Source organism: Calypte anna, chromosome 3, assembly GCF_003957555.1.
Source record: "Calypte anna isolate BGI_N300 chromosome 3, bCalAnn1_v1.p, whole genome shotgun sequence".
In the NCBI taxonomy this organism is placed as follows: domain Eukaryota; kingdom Metazoa; phylum Chordata; class Aves; order Apodiformes; family Trochilidae; genus Calypte; species Calypte anna.
In genome coordinates this window covers 27,320,483-27,336,977 of record NC_044246.1, presented here as the reverse complement: position 1 = coordinate 27,336,977, position 16,495 = coordinate 27,320,483, and the positions used below count along the sequence as shown (strand labels likewise).

The 16,495-nt window shown below is 39.0% G+C and overlaps 1 protein-coding gene across 2 annotated transcripts in view; it reads left to right on the top strand.

The window, feature by feature from the left end:
- Window positions 1–16,495, top strand: part of TULP4 (TUB like protein 4) — a 146,304-nt gene that overhangs the window by 117,497 nt on the left and 12,312 nt on the right. For both annotated transcript variants that reach the window (XM_030446976.1, XM_030446977.1), the window contains exons 8-13: window positions 5,196–5,420; window positions 7,562–7,796; window positions 8,274–8,418; window positions 9,809–9,953; window positions 11,268–11,361; window positions 12,639–12,782. In XM_030446976.1, coding sequence (XP_030302836.1) covers window positions 5,196–5,420; window positions 7,562–7,796; window positions 8,274–8,418; window positions 9,809–9,953; window positions 11,268–11,361; window positions 12,639–12,782 — 988 coding nt within the window. The remainder of the gene's footprint in view (window positions 1–5,195; window positions 5,421–7,561; window positions 7,797–8,273; window positions 8,419–9,808; window positions 9,954–11,267; window positions 11,362–12,638; window positions 12,783–16,495) is intronic.

Sequence of the window (16,495 nt, the reverse complement as noted above, 5' to 3'; positions counted from 1 at the left end):
CAACCTTTCCCTGGCATCAAGTAGGGATGAGAATAACCAACTCATTCAAGACTGTTTTACGATTCTGCTAAATTTTTTTGCTGGAAATGCTTCAACCCAGTTCTGTCACTTCAGAATATCTTGTCTGATGTGCAGACATCTCTTTATTTTATCAACTAACTGTACCTGCTGTCACTTCTGAGTAGACACAGGTGCTTCATATGTTCCCATTTGAACTTGAAAAATATCAGTCTCCTACAGGATCCCTTCGAAATTACCTAACTGCTAATTTTAACAAATCTGTGATTTTTTTTCCTGTCTAATGTTTCAGAGTTGTGGCTTGTATTTTGGTTCCTCTTCACTTTTTTTAATTTTCTTTTTTGTACGTCCCAGAGAGAGCGTGAATTAAGAAACCATCATGTTATCTCATCTATATACACTTGTAATTTTGCAGCAAATTTACATTAGCTTACACCTCTGTGTACATGTTTACATAAGCTATATACCACTGTGTAACTGGTGTAAGAACAGATTAAACCTCAAGTGCAATTAAGAAGCATGATCAGAGTGAACTGGGTCTCACAACAAGATTAGATACAGAAAAACTGTAATCACATATTTATCAGTGTAACATTTTTTAACCCTAATTCAAAGTGGTGTACCAAAGGCTAAACCTTTATGGGAGAGGTTTCTAGGATTCTTTCAGATGATCCACTTGCTGTAAGCCTGTGGTAACCCTCACACCATTTCGTGGGCTGCTACTCTACTGGAAACTTTCTGGTATCTGAATGGATAGATTTAAGATAATGTGATCCTAGAGAAACCTGGTAGTTGTGTCAAAGCTATTTTACTAAGGCCTGAGAAGGAGGGTGCAATTTTAGATTAAATTCTGATTAAAAGTCTTTGGGGGAAGAGGCTGCCTTTTATGTTACCCAGCTGAGCTGACCTTACTTACTTCGTCTTCATTTATTTCACATAGAATGTTTAGGTTTGTTGCTTCTGAATTAATATAGTCTTTCATTTATATTCCCTGAAATCAATCCTATTTAATTGTTATTAGATGGCAATAAAACTTTGAGACAAGTTTGGTTTTTTACAGAAGGAGAAACAAGAGTGACAATCTAGAACTAGGTGGTGAAACATTCTTTGGGTTATCAATAAGGACCATGATGAAGGGCCTTGATGTTTTCCACATGGGCTGTAAGATCATCTTTGACTGCATCAGAAATGGGTCATAATCAGGACTGGAAAATAGAAACACTTGTTTATGCAAAGACACATTCTGCTAGTATGAGATTTCATCATTATATTGAAATCTAAAAAAAAAATAAAAAAAAATAAAATTACCGTAGAGAGAGAGTGTAAGGAACATTTGCAAATCAAGTAAGAGTTTGCTCCATGAAAAATCATATAAGGCCATAGTAGGGTAATTTCTGACCAAGTTGTAATCTTTTTTGCTTGTATCACCATCCATTCTTACTAGTTAATATTGCTCCCATTGTGAATACGGGGAACAGAAGAATGAAAATGTTATGTTGCTTTCCAGCAGCTATCCATGAATGCTTTGGCAGTACAGAGATAGCAGACACGGTTCACAGAAGCTGGATGGGCAGTGCAGATGTTGCACCTTCCAGCTTCTCTCTGAGAAGAGCAGAAGAGAAAATGCATGTCTCCACCATCCATAGTCTGAAGTGAGAAAAAGCAGACAGCATACATCAGTTTTAGTTACACATACCATTCACAAAATACTATTTTTTACAGTTGGGTTCTTTCTCCTGAGAAAAACCCTGCTTGTTGCTGGGCTTTCTGCCCTGGAATACCATTTTTATTTCATTACCAGTGGGACTCCCAGTGACAGCAGACAAGGGATTAGTGCAAGCAGCAGGCAGGCCTCATGGCTGAGGATTTCTGAGCTCAAGGCAGACAGCAAGAATCAGCTTGGACAGTGTTTTCATCAACTGAACGGCATACAAATGATGAAAGATATATAAATTATGCTCTCTCCTGTAAGAGAAACAGATGAGTGACTTACAAGAAGCAACCAGAGCAAGGCTATCCATTCCCTTGTGCTTTTTTGAAGAGAATCAACATCCCAGCTTCCCAGCTGGGGATACAAATTTGAGTAAATATTGCTGACTTTCTAGTCCAATCTGAAAAAAATATGGCAAAAGAACTCCTTGTTGACACTTATTGAGATGTGTTTTTAGTCAATATTTCTTCTGAGGGGATATCACATTTTTTCCCCTTTATCCTGTTATTTCTAATATGTAATTGTCATAGAGCTGAATCCTATCTCTGTGCAAAAGTTTAAGGGTTTTTCCAGTATTTTTTGTTACGTATTTACAGTTTGTGCTGAGACTTTTCAAGCCCTGAGGGGCTTTCTATATGCAAAGTGAGATTAGAAATTCTCATTAGATTTGTAGCTGCATTTCCTTGTTTCTAGCAGAAAAAAAAGTGCAAACATGGAATATTCCTTCATTTTTTTGCCATAACAGTGCAAGTACCTGCTTTATGAGGAGCAATAGTTTACATTGCTTGTTGAAGTTCAATTGTTTTTTATCAGCAGAGTTTAGAAAGAAAGCTCTTAACTGAATTGGGGCAGTAACTGCTTCGTATCCCTTGTGGGGAAAGAGTGGGAAGCATCCTTATTGAAAAATATTGGAGCAGTACTTTTAAAGGTCAGGTGATATCTGGCATTTGGGTGATCTTTTATTTCTCCAAACCTATAATGACAGACTAATTTTCCCTGAGCCTCATCTTAAGTGTTCCCCCTTCACTCTAAATGAAGTGTAGCGGAATATCAGGCTTGAGGAGTTCTGGGGACTGACGATTCCATAGGAAAGGAAAGCAGGATGTGTCTGGTGAATCAGCAAGCAAAGACAATCCAGTATGGCACAAGTGCTCTTTGAGATCAATAATAGTAAGATGAAAACATGAGGGGTGTGTGGAGGCTAAATGTGTAAACGGAAGAGTAGAAATGTCATGGTTTACAAACAGAACAACACTTGTATGTAGTTTGTGTGTATTTAAACATGTTCCCAGTGTTCAAAAGCTTCTGAAAAGCCTCGTACTTGGGAATATGTTTAAGATTGTAAAGGTTCCTGCACTGGTGCTGTCTGCATCTCTGGTGTTCTCTGCATGCAGCAGTAATCTGAGGAGAAAAGCAGTTTCAGATGGCTCTATTTGGATGAAGAGAGACCTATCTGGGTACAATGTGTTGGGTTATAATAGCTGCAAGACTAGACTTCATGATAAGGCTGTCCAGGTGTGCTGTATAGAATGATGACAGGGGACACTAGACATCTCTCCTGGCATTAAACTCTGTCCAATAAATAAAAATTTGTGTGCTGTCACATGCTTATTTGTCCCTTGACAGTATTTATAAGTAAGCATTAGCTGATGAAAGGTGAATCAGAACAATGTGGTTTGGATCCCACAGTAACCATCAGATAGATAGTTCTGCTCATGCTGGGTTTCAGCCCCTGGGGAAACTGTCACTTCTGCTGGTGCCTTTCTCAGGCTGCCATGTAGTAGATATAGCAGGTACCCAGATTTTTCAGTGCCTTTTCAGTTCAATTTATTTTGCAAGTAGTTTGAACTCTCTCATTACTGCCAGTATGAGGACTGAGTCACACTCTCAAATTATGAAAATATAAATCTATAAGGAATACTGTATGTGATCTCTCATAAAATTTAAGGCTTTGTCCCACAGATTATGGTCATGAGAAGCAGTGTAATAATTACTGATGGTACACAAAGGATTTCTCAATTCTTTTGAAGTTCTCCACTACAAAATGCCTTTAGCAATTACTATGAAAATCACAAGGTTCACATGTTGCTGCTTTCTATTTGTATATCAGTCAGCCTGAAGGTTTGTGCCTCCATGGAAGTGTGTGTGTATGTTGCTGCCCGGAGGTAATGAAAAGGAAGCTTCTTCATTCCTCCTACTTTAGAACCAACACTTTACTTGAAATTTAAATCTAGGATAAGATGACATCACAGAGGAGATACTTTCTCTGAAAAAGTAGTTTTGTCCAACTGTCGATGCTAGACATTGGTATAATGCTGTGCAGCTGCATCCTGCTTTTTATCGTTCACATAAATACATCTTGTCCCAGTTCTTCATCTTTAAGCATCTTGAATTTGTAACTGAAAGGACAACTTTTTTTCCCCAGACTAGATTTCTAAGTTCTGGGCTGATTTAACCCAGGTACCATATTACTGGGAAGGACTGGGTAGAAGTTACTACTTATGGTGCCCTAACTCTTGTAATCTGTATAGTTAATTTTCATTTGGTGCATCTTGTGAAGAGCAAAGATATCCCAAAGAGACCCTCACCTTTCAATAAATACAGTTCACAATTTAGATAGTGTGAAACACAGTATGCAGCTAACACTCATGAAGAGCAAGAGTAATAGTGATAGGGCTATAAGAGGTCACCAAAAAAATGTTGCTTTAAAGATGGGGTTTAGGAAGAGAGTTTGCACAACATCTTGCAAGCTCAGTTCAGTATTTTCACATGAACTTTTATGTTCATACAACAGGGAATAGTGTCCAAAGCAGCATTTGAGTTTTTTATTGTTATTCTTCTCTGCATTCTGACACTTAGTGCTAGTCACCCCTGCTTATGTTTGTTCTTACTGTCATGAATTCTGACACATCGTGGGGTAGGCAAACAGAAGACAAAAAGCCATTCTCTGTTTTGGTCCTGGTGCACTTTCACAGTTCAGTTCCTCTGGGAATAGTTCAAAAGAGAAACTGTGCAGCAGAAGACTCACTGCAAAACAAGAAAGGCAACTGGGTTTTGTCCACTAGTTTACCAAGTGTCTCTGGGCATATAATTTAACTTTTCAATTTTAAAAGTTGAGCTGTTACCAGTAGATGAGGATTGACTAGATAACTGGAGAAATATAGTTAGACCATGAAAAATCCTGCTTTTTAACAGCGTGACTTTAAAGTCATTTATCCTATGTAGATAATGAATTTGGTAGACAGCTTCTTGTGTGAAGAGCTTTAAGCCTTAGGAGTTAAAAGCACTGTATAAACATCAACCACTGTATTTGGTAATTTCAGATGTTCACATTCTTTTCCCTTTTTGTGTGCAACAGCATGCACTTTTAAGTGTCTAGAAGACTTAGAGTAACATATCCACACTGAATTAATGTGACCATTTTCTGTACAACTATTTTTGAGAGTGTGTATTCCTCTCCATACAGCGTCCCATCATCTCGATCTGTTGGGGTCACAGGGATTCACGCCTGCTCATGGCTTCTGGGCCTGCCCTTTACGTTGTCAGAGTGGAGCACAGGGTCTCCAGCCTGCAGCTGCTGTGCCAGCAGACCATTGCTGGCTGTCTGCGGGATGACAAGGATATCAGCAAACTGACTCTGCCTCCTCGGCTCTGCTCATACCTCACCACTGCCTTTATACCAACAATCAAGGTAACGGGAAAAGAAATGCATGCATGTGTGAGGAGGTTGAAAGGTTGCCTGATTTCCTCCCCCCCCCCCCCAGCCCCCTGCATGCTGCTCCTAAGTGACAATGGATAATTATAAGATATTATAATTATCATAATTACAATTTTAAAAGCTTAATTAAGGGTCATTCCTGTCCTCTTCAAGAGCCCACTGATCCATTTGGTGCCTATTAAAATCTGAAAAGAGGGCTTGCACATGCTGATCTGCATTATTCCGTGGGGATGGCCTTTCCAAGGATATCCCAAGGGTAAAATATGCTGGTGAGTCACAAAGACTTCTGTAGCTGCTCATGCTGATGAAAATACTGCTGTGGTTATAGGAGAGATTCACAGTGGTAACCTGTTTGTTACTTGAGTCCTTATTTTGCCAAGGAAGTTATACTTAGGACCTGTGGCTATCCAAATATTTCTACTGACTGTGAGTTTTGCTAACATTACTTCTCCAACAGTGCTGTGGGAGAATAGACCAGATACTACACCTTTTCCTGTGCCACAAGCAGAGCCATCTGTTCCGCCCCTTTGTTTCCTCATCGTTTTTGCCCCCAGGATTTCTGAGCTCTTCATCACAGCCCATAAACCAGAGCATTTGCTGATAACTGCCCTGCATTCAAGCATGTATTTTTGTGTTATGTATTTTTTGTGCATGAGTTACAGCATTCTTTTGAGACATTTCCAGGTCCTCAAGCCTGCTCAAATAACAATTCAAAGTTTGTGGAGTTCGCTCACCTTTATATGGGGACAAATCATGCCTATAAAATAATGGTTCCATATAGTTCCATTTGGGTATTGCTAATCAGGGCAATTTGTGCAGCTGTTAAATATTTCCTTTGCCTGAGAAGAATAAATACCTTGCTGTAACCATAACTCCTCGAGCTCCAAGGATGCATTTAACAGACCAGTGGGTCTCAGTTCTTTCTAGCGTGCCTGCTTCTCACCAGGATGCTTTCCATGTTGTCCCAGAGCCACCCCTGCAGCTCTCCAGAGCATCAGTGATATTTGCTTGGCTGTTAGGGAAGGGATGGCATGAAGGCAGCAGTTGGCTGTAGCAGAGCTGTGAGCCATGACAAGGATCAAAGGGGCAGTGGCAGTACAGGGGCACAAAACCCTTTTGTCACCTCCCAGGGCACATGTCAGGATGAGAAGCAGGCACAGGAGATGTGTAGCTGAGAAGCAGAGTTCCCAGCAGCCACATTCCCCTGCTCATTCATGGCTGTTTCTGGAGCCTCCTCAGCACTGTTTTATACTTTACCCTGGCTCTCCCCCAGCCACATACTGCCACCTACATTGTCAGCCATGCCTCCAGTACCCTCCATGCAAGGCACCCTCTTCCCTGCATACATTCCTCTTCTTCTCCTTTGAGGGGGGAGGACTGCATTATAGATCACTCCTCAACCCATATCCATCTCACCAGGCTCCTTTTCACCCCTACTTTTTTCCCCTGCATTTGCATTTTGAAAGAAGCTGTCTTGACATACACATTAGCTGTATTTGTGTCATACAGACTATGTTGTCCTAGACAAAAGCAGTTCAACTGCTTTAGGAGTGAGCTCTTCATGAATTTTAATACAGTGTGCTGCCAAGCAGGTCAAAAAAATCCATCTTGAGCTTTCTGCTCATATTTCTCCACATTGCACGCAAATAGGCCCTCAGCTAAGATGGGTCATGTGCTTGGCAGTGATGTAAGAGGTACAAGCTTCTTCCAGAGCTAACAGCATATTTAGCATAACATTTATCAGCACTAACCTTGAATGGGAACCTGGCTGGTTAAGTTCACCTGGATGGCCAAGAAGAGATAAGATACTCTGGGTCTGAGGCTTGACCACATTACCCAAGTAAAGAGAAGTTTGTGATAGTGCTGGGACTTGAATACAGGTTTGTTGTCTACTTCAGTGCTCTAACCACACGTCCAACCTTCCTCTTTGATGTAACTAGTTTTAGTTTTCTGTTGACTACTGCTTTTGACCTAACTAAATAATACACAGCCACTGGCTCTTGCGTCTCTGTCCTGCATAACTCACACAGTAACCTACACTAATCTAAACCACAGAAAAAAAATCCACAATAACCTACAGGAAACTTTCATTTTCCTTCCTTCATTTTATCAAGCCTCCTATCCCAGACCCAAACAACATGAGAGATTTTGTCAGCTACCCAACAGCTGGCAATGAACGGCTTCACTGCACAATGAAACGGACAGAAGATGACCCAGAGGTTGGTGGTCCATGTTACACTCTGTACCTGGAATACCTTGGGGGATTGGTGCCTATCCTGAAAGGACGTCGTATCAGCAAGCTGCGGCCAGAGTTTGTCATCATGGATCCTAAAACAGATGGAAAAGCAGGTAGAATTTAACTGTTGCTCTGTATAAAAATCAGTGTAGAAAGGCTAACAGTATTACGTCCTCAAGAGTTAAAAGAAAAACTCTGTATGCAACATAGAAGGTGACTTCCAATTTTTTGCTAATGTGAAAAAAAAACATTAGTGTTGCCTGAGCTCAAATGTCTGAAATTATACCATGATGTCTCCTATTTTTCAAATTTATTTATTTGTTGTATTTTGAATAGTGGGCAATAGATTGCTAATTAGCATATAATATTGTTTAGTCTCAATTTTGAAGTTGATTGAATGCTATTCTGAGTTCAAACCATTGGAAATTTGGAGGTTATATTAGTCAAGGTGAAGAACAGTTAATTTTCTCTGCATAGTTTTATCTCCACTTCTGCCTGTGGATTGGACTTATGCTTCTGATGACTGATAGTTGTAATTGATACCAGTTTTCTGAAGCAGCACTTATATTTTCTGGGGCATGTCTTGATAGATGAAATCTATGGAAACAGCTTGATTTCAACTGTGATTGACAGCTGCAACTGCTCAGACTCAAGCGATATTGAACTGAGTGACGACTGGGCTGCAAAGAAATCTCCCAAAATCAGTCGAGCTAGCAAATCACCCAAGCTCCCCAGGTAATAATTGCATATTATCTTGAATATTTCATCTTCTTTTCCTCAAAGTTCTCATATTTCTACTTTTTTTCTTTTTTTTTTTTTTTTAACACTGTCTTCACACCTCATAAAATTAAAACCAAACTCTTTTGGTAGAGTCTTGTGGAGGAGTGAGGTCCTCGACAGTGTGCAGTTCTGGGGTCATCTCGGGGATGGGAGTGAGGTGGACTTTATGAACTCACCCACCACTGCATCTGCCACATCTAAACTCTTGCCACTAAAGGATGTATTTTGTCCTTCAGACAATCTGTCTTTTTACCTCCTCAGTGCTTAGGATCCCTGGTCTAGTCCTTAGATCCCTAGTCTGTATTTCCTCAGCATTGTTTTTCAAATTCTTAAGTCCATGCATAGGTAGCATAGTGGCACTGCTGCTGTGGTGACCTCGCAACAGAGCCTCAGGAAACAGATACTCCTCAACACTGGGTTGATGAGCTTCTCTAACAGTATGCAAAATAAGATAATTGTTTGTCTGGTTACTCTCCTGCCAGTTCTTCATTATATTCATTATGTATGTAGACAGAACTCTCCATCTGCACAATCTCCAACTGATGCCTGTGATGCTTCATAGGCACTGATATCTATCTGCCAGCTTCACATTACAGGACTGAGGCTTTCTATCTGCAGCTGATACCTCAAAAGACCTTATACTATGAGCTTGTCCTAGTATGAGGCAAAGCAAATGCATCCCTTTGTATGTGGACATAACCTGTGAAGCCTTGAAGTTTTACTTTAGGAGTACCTGACAAAAGAGCCATCTGTTCCTGAGCCTAAAACTGAAATGGCACAGGAAAGACAACCATCCTATGTCCTTTGTTTTCTAAGACCATACTTTTGAAATTAACCTTTGCTCATGATTTTTTCTGCCAATGACCTTTTTCAAGTGCTCTATCTCTTAGTCATGAACCCCTTTGTATAGTGGGAGGTAGGAATAATCTTTGGCTGAGACTAAGGGCACATATAAAGTTTGTGAAGCTTTGGTTTATTGTGGTAAGATGGAGATCTGCCAGCTAGGGCAGTTTCTTGTTTCCATTTCTTGAGGCTTTGTACAAAGTCTGGAGAGCTGAAATAGCTCCACCGTATACCTTTCTATGGCTTAGTGGAGGATATATTGTACCTGGCAGAATTGCTGTAAGCTTTATTGAATTAATCAGAAAGCATCTGGTCAGAATTACTGGAAGTGTCTCAGGCCTTATGTATCTTAAAATTTGATCTGTAACTCTACATCCTGAAGACTCTACAGACTTCATTAGTCACATAGAGATCACCATACCAGTTGTTATACATTCAGAGACATTAATTTTGAGTATTTTTGTCTGCCTACTGCTGATTCTAATTATTGCTTTATGTGCAGAATCAATATAGAAGCTCGCAAATCCCCAAAGATGTCACGAGCTGCGCAGGAGATATCAAGATCGCCAAGGTTACCAATAAGGAAACCTTCTATTGGTTCACCAAGCCTAACCCGGAGAGAATTTCCTTTAGAAGACATTACTCAGGTAATGTACACATTGTTACCAGACCTGAGTCCAAATGCACCTCCTTCCAGAGGTAGCAAGTTGTGATGTAGATTCAATGATCACCAATACATTTTTTTTCATTTAATTAAAGCAACTAGATAATTGCATCTTCCAGCTCCATGTCAAGTGTTTGAAAGTGTCAGTGGAATACTAGGCATTGTTCATAAGTCCTGGCACTACTAACTTTTGTTAGTATGAATCCATGTGAGAGGTTTTATTCTAAGTGATGTTGTGGGCTGCTTGAAATAAATACTTCTTAATGAGATATTATCAGCTGTCCATATGCCGTCATAATGCTCTGCTTTGCTAGAAATTGCAGAGATATGGAAACACTCACTTCAGAGGCCTACATGTTCTTTGTTGCATAATTCACAGAATCATAGAATAGTTTGGGTTAGAAGGAACCTTTAACGGTCCAACACCCCTTCAATGAGCAGGAACATCTTTAGCAAGATCAGGAACATGAAACAGCCTTGGCATGGAATTAGCATTCCATGAGCACTTTGTACTCTATGTGGTGTTCATGACCTGAAGGTAAATGAAACTTAGAAGGCTATAGAATTGTCTGTGCTGTATATGTTACTAGTACCATCTTGTGTTCTTTTAATTTTGTTTTCTTTCATTTCAGTTGAGCCGATTTTACTCTGTATTCTCATTTTTTCCTTTATATTGGAACAATCTAGATCTCTTCCATAGCAGTGGTAGAAGTGATAGGGTACTTTCAATAAGGTGGGAGACCAGTGGCTTAGATCCTGCTCCTGACAGTGATGACAGTGTAACTCCTGACCTTTGACAAAATTGCTTGGTCTTTTAGAACCGTAATTTCATCACCTTGGAATCAGCAGTCCAGGAAAAACATTTTTGTCATTAGGAGTAATTAATTTCTGTCATGCTTGTTGTTCTGTGATGTGATTCATAAGTATAGAACCAAAGGACAGGGTGTATTACTTTCTGAATTCCAGAATAGCCATGCTCTTGTGCAAGAGAAGCAAGAATTTGAAAACAGACCTATTCTAACTAAGCAGGCATCAGGTTGTTCAGTTGTTTAATAGCTTTAATTAGCCTACTTGGTTGTTGTATGTATCACTTCTGATAGTGTTCAGATATCAAAATAAGACTTATTAATGACTGGATATAACATTTGCTACATAGAAACATAAGTTTCTGTTTCAATAAAATAAAAACAAGATAAGCTGAAATTATCACTTGCAACAACTTGATTGCTCTGCAGGTTTTTATTAGAGCTTGGTACAGATTTTATTAGGTGAAAATTATCTTCTTTTTGCTTTGCAGCACAACTACCTTGCTCAGGTCACATCTAATATCTGGGGAACAAAATTTAAAATTGTGGGTTTGGCTGCTTTCCTACCAACTAACCTTGGTGCAGGTAAAAGTAAACTCTATTGACTTTTGCATGTCAAAATCTTTCTAACCAAAACCAAACATGTACCATGTGATTCTTCTTTAACAAAGCATTTGTTTTCTGTGGACAGTAGGAGTCAGATTTCTAAAATTAATTGTAACTAAAAGATATTACAATCTATAAATACAATAATGAGATGATCGATAAGATGCTAAAAATTTCAGCTGTAATAGAAAGATTATTAACAGGCAAACCCACACCTTTATTTTTACAGTTTATTTGAACAAAACCCAAATGAATAAAGAAAATTTTTGCACAACTCTAAAAGTCACAGTTTAATTTATAGTAATAGAAATATTTTTAAAACTCAGGTTTTTTTATAGTCATTTAGCTACTAACTATACCAAAATAATCTTTGAAAATCTCTAACAGCATCATGATCAATTAGTTAAATAATATCTTTTGTGGCTATTGTTGGACAAGAAATGTAGTCCTAGCTATTGGGAAGAGGATCTTCTTTGGCCGAGCCTCCAAGCAAAGGTTATTCATTTAGGATGTTGTCACCCTGGGGAGAACAAGTGCTACTACTATAGGGCAGTGACACCTTCTATTTGATGAAGTGTTATGGAAGCCTTCAGATTTGTTATGGAATTTTTTTTTTCCCAGTAATTTACCGATTTCAGGACATCTGCATTTGCAGTGATTGTCTTAAGACAGTGTAAGAGTGACCCTGCTGGTTCAGACCAGAAGTTTTTGTACTTCTTTCATTATCAGTGACAGAGATGTAGGGAAGGATGTGTCTATTAAGTGTGTGGTGGTGGTACTTCCTTCAAATGTTTTTACAGTCTCCAATGGTTTGAGTCCCACGGACTTCCTGAGCCAAGAGGGTGTAGTAAGCTTCAACAAATCTCCTTCCTGAGAGTTTTCTGGTTTTTGCCTAAAGTCAAATAAGTTGATAGCATCCTGTGATGAAGAGTTGAAAAAGTAGAATGGAAAAATGACTTTGCTTCCAAAAAAAATATATGTTGCTACTAGATGAAGCAATTAATTATTTCTACAGATTATTTTACTATAGAAAGGCTTCTTCTATTTAGAGAGAAGTAGCTGAAAGTAGCAATCTCTTTTATCCTGTTAATATGGTGTTACATAGTGATTTGGATAAGAATGGCCCATATATGCATTTTTCATTAATACATTAAATAAAAATAGTCATAGCCTTGAACTGATTCTTTCCTAGTGTTAGATTCTCTTTGTGTAACAAAATTTTTTATTTTTCATTTCTTGTTATACTGTTTCTCCAGTAATATATAAAACCAGCTTGCTGCATCTTCAGCCCAGACAGATGACAATATATCTCCCAGAAGTACGGAAGATTTCCATGGACTACATTAACCTGCCTGTCTTTAATCCAAATGTTTTCAGTGAAGATGAAGATGACTTACCAGGTAAGGAGGAACTGGAAGTCTGCCATGGTAAGGATTATGCTAGATGGAGGTCAGATCACTTATGTCACTAGCCACCTCTGGTAAACAAAACTTTATATCCCTTAGTCTGATGGAGTCCTGTAGAATCTAATTAGAATAAGGCTTATGGATTATAAAGTATTATGGATTTTTTTTTCTAAAATATGTAGAAAATATAATCCATTTGAGTTTCAAGCTCATTGAAAAATTAATCATCTTCTATTTAGTTTACTAAGAGTTTTCCACAGACTAGAGCCTTGCATTCTGCCTCTTCATAGGATAGAGCTGTAATGTCTTCAAAGCCCAAAAGGGTCATTCTTGTGACCTGAGGGAAGCACAGCACAGCATGCTGATAGCTGGGGTTAGAGAGCAGTTTCTCATAAAACTTGGCCACCCTATGAGAAGTGCTGAATGCCCACTTGGATTTTCTTCAATACCAAGTTTTACAGAGGCTAAAATTTTAAGTAGTTTATAAACAAGGAGGATCAGAAAGAATTTCTTATTTCACTGAGGTGTAATGTAGCAGAAGATTCAGATGGTACAGGGAAGGCTTGGATACAGGTGATGTGAACATGGCGGGTAGAAGGACTGAAAGTAATCAGGACTTCTTCTAATGGAAAAAAAAATCTTGCCAATCAAACTAACAAATAATAGACAAGAAGGTAAATTAATACATTTTCAGAATTTTCACATCAGTAAGCAATTCTTGTTGCCAGGTTACAGGTGTTTTGGAACTATGCAAGTGGCTGACATGCCACAATCCTTTAAGGAGGCAGGAGCATGAGCACTGAAAAGCAGTCAGATTTATGCTAGAGTCTGTTGAAATAAATGGAAATGTTCATGTTATTTTAGACCAAGGTTTTGGCTGCTGAAAACATGCTGTGTCTGTAGAAATAGTTGGTGCTTAAAATTAAGCCTATCCTTTCACAATTTGGGGCTTGGCTAATTTATGTCTACATAGGATCTGAAGAAAAGAACAGAGACTTTGATATATATTTGAGTATATACTTTGAGGATACATATATAATACATAGGAAGCACTCAGTGTTTTCTGATTTGGAACATGGACAGAAAGTAACCCAAAACTTAAACAGGGAAAAAAAAAAAAAGTCAATATAAAGTCTTTGCATACCTCTCTGAAAATTGGATTAGATATGCAATATCAGTTCCTTTTTTATTATTAAAAGAGCTGAAATACTACTCCAAATTGCAACGTGGTGAACACCACATAAATGTAGGGAAAATTGTTAGAGTTTTGTTACAGCACTTTGAGAAGGCTAGTCAAAGAATCATACTACCCTGTCCTCCATAACAGCTTTCCTCTTCTTGTCCACTTTTTCCGTTCCAGTTTCATCTGAAAATTAGTTTCTGACTTATCAATGGAGGCTACTTGAATCTTCAGAAACATTTTTAGGGATATCCTTTCCTAATACCTGCATATTAAGGGAAGAAGTATGCTTTTCCCATATGCTAGTGGGAAAAAATCTTGCAGTGTAAATAATGATTGCATGATAGATAAAAAAACCCCACACGTAACAGAAAGCTTCTCTTGGGCAGTGGAATGTTAACAGTGAGGTACTCTTGGAACAGGTGTTTTTCAATGTAGTCAATAAAGATATGTCAAATGGACATAGATAGAGAATAGATTTAATTGCAGTGAATTGCAAGTTATGCAAAGGAGTTAATTAAAAACCATTGGAAAAAGAAAAAAGCCACTGGATTCAAACACTTTGGGATACTAAGCAACACTCCAATGAATGAGATTTTGTTTGATAAGGCACCTAATACCCATGATGGCAATTTCCTGGGTTGCTCAAGCCAAGCTAACAAACATCAGACTGGCAGATAAATTACTAACCTGCAGGCATCAGGATGAAAGCCTGGCCTGCCAGCAAAGCACAGAGCAATACTGCCTTTAGGGTCAGTTAAGTTTAGCTGTCCATGTTCTCCGAAGATAATGTACAGAGCTATCATAATAATTTACCAGCGTAACCACAGACCTATCTGTATGCCTACCACATTCATGACTGATAGGCTGATAAAAGCCTAATGCTATCAAAAATGCAATTATAGGGCATAAGTAGATGACTAGAATTTTAACTAGAAGTTAATTAGAAACTGGGCAGCAAGTGGAGTAGTCCTGATACAAATCTCTCGCCTGATCTGATCTTGCAAATCAGAGGTCTCCACAGAACTTCGCACACTTCCATGATCCTGGATATGACTCTAGGATAATGGTTATTACTCTGGTCTCTTTCCCTCCCATAAACCTGCTGATGCTACTTCCTTACCATTTTCCATAGTTTTTATACAGGAAGACAAAGAATTGAAAAGATTCATGAAGTTTTTAATATAGTATTTACTGCTTCCCCTCATTACTCTATTTTGTTTCTTCTCATCTTGACTTCTGCACCTGTACTTGGTTCCAGTGTTCTCATTTTCTTGCTGCATTCCAACATTTCAGTGGTAGTTCATGTTGGAATCACTCTCACCTGTACTTGCGAAAGGAATTGCAAGCAGTTGAGCAAGATCCATGCTTCTGCTTTAAAACACCAGAACTGCTTCTTGCCTCATGGTTCCTTGTTCACCACCTAACACCACTTTTTGGGAAATTTTTCATATATACATTTGCTTTTTTTCACCATTCTGATTGCAGATTGTCCAAACATAAATGCCAAAGTTGCCCTGACTGCAGTACTCACTTCTTCCATCTTATTTCTCATCTTTTTCCTTAAATTTCCCATATGACTTCTCATCTATTTCCTCACATCTTTTCCTTATAAATCTTACCTGTATGAAATTCAATAAAGTCAAGTGTCGGGTCCAGCATTTTGGTCACAACAACCCCAGGCAATGCTACAGGCTTGGAGAAGAGTGGCTGGACAGCTGCTGAAGCCGAAAAAGGCCAAGCAAAACTGTTTAGAGACAAAGTTTGAGTCTTTAAACAGCAAAGGTATTTATTTTCGGATCCGGGGAACCCCCAGCTCGTGCTGGACAAAGAGTTCCAAGGGTTAAGGGAAAGGGTTAGGATATTTATACAGTAAAAGGGTAGGTGACATCATCCTTACATACATATTCATAACAGGTGGAGTCTGGGCGGAGTTGTCTTTTTGGGAATGTGTTCGGGGGTCTTTGGGGGTCTTCAGATGAAGTAACGAAGTCTTCCTCAGGGTTGAACTTTTTACCTTTCTTGCTCTTGATGACTTCATCCCCTTGTTATAGAGGATAATTGGCCCCTTGCAATAAAACTTCCCCTTATCTGCTAGTTCTGGCAGCCTCATCCTGCCTTTCGTGCCGGTGTTTACACTCCCCCAGTGCCCAGCTGTCTCAGTGGTGCCAGGACTTACACTTCTAATTATCTCCAAGACAGAAGTTAATCCCGTTAGGGTCTTGACATGTCTCATCTGCTTTTGGTCACTTCTTTCTTAGTTTATCCCTGAATTCTACTGGTTATGAACATAAATTCATTAACATATATTACAAGTTCTAATTCTACATAAAGTAAATTCACACAAACAGTTTGGCCTGATCCACTCTCTTCTTCACTGCCTGGCAGAAAAGGCCCTTGGTGTATTGATTGATAGTCAGCTCAATATGAGCCAGCAATGTGCCCAGGTGGTCAAGAAGGCCAATGGCATTCTGGCTTGTATCAGAAACTGTGTATCAGAAAAAAGACTGGGGAGGCAATCCTGCCT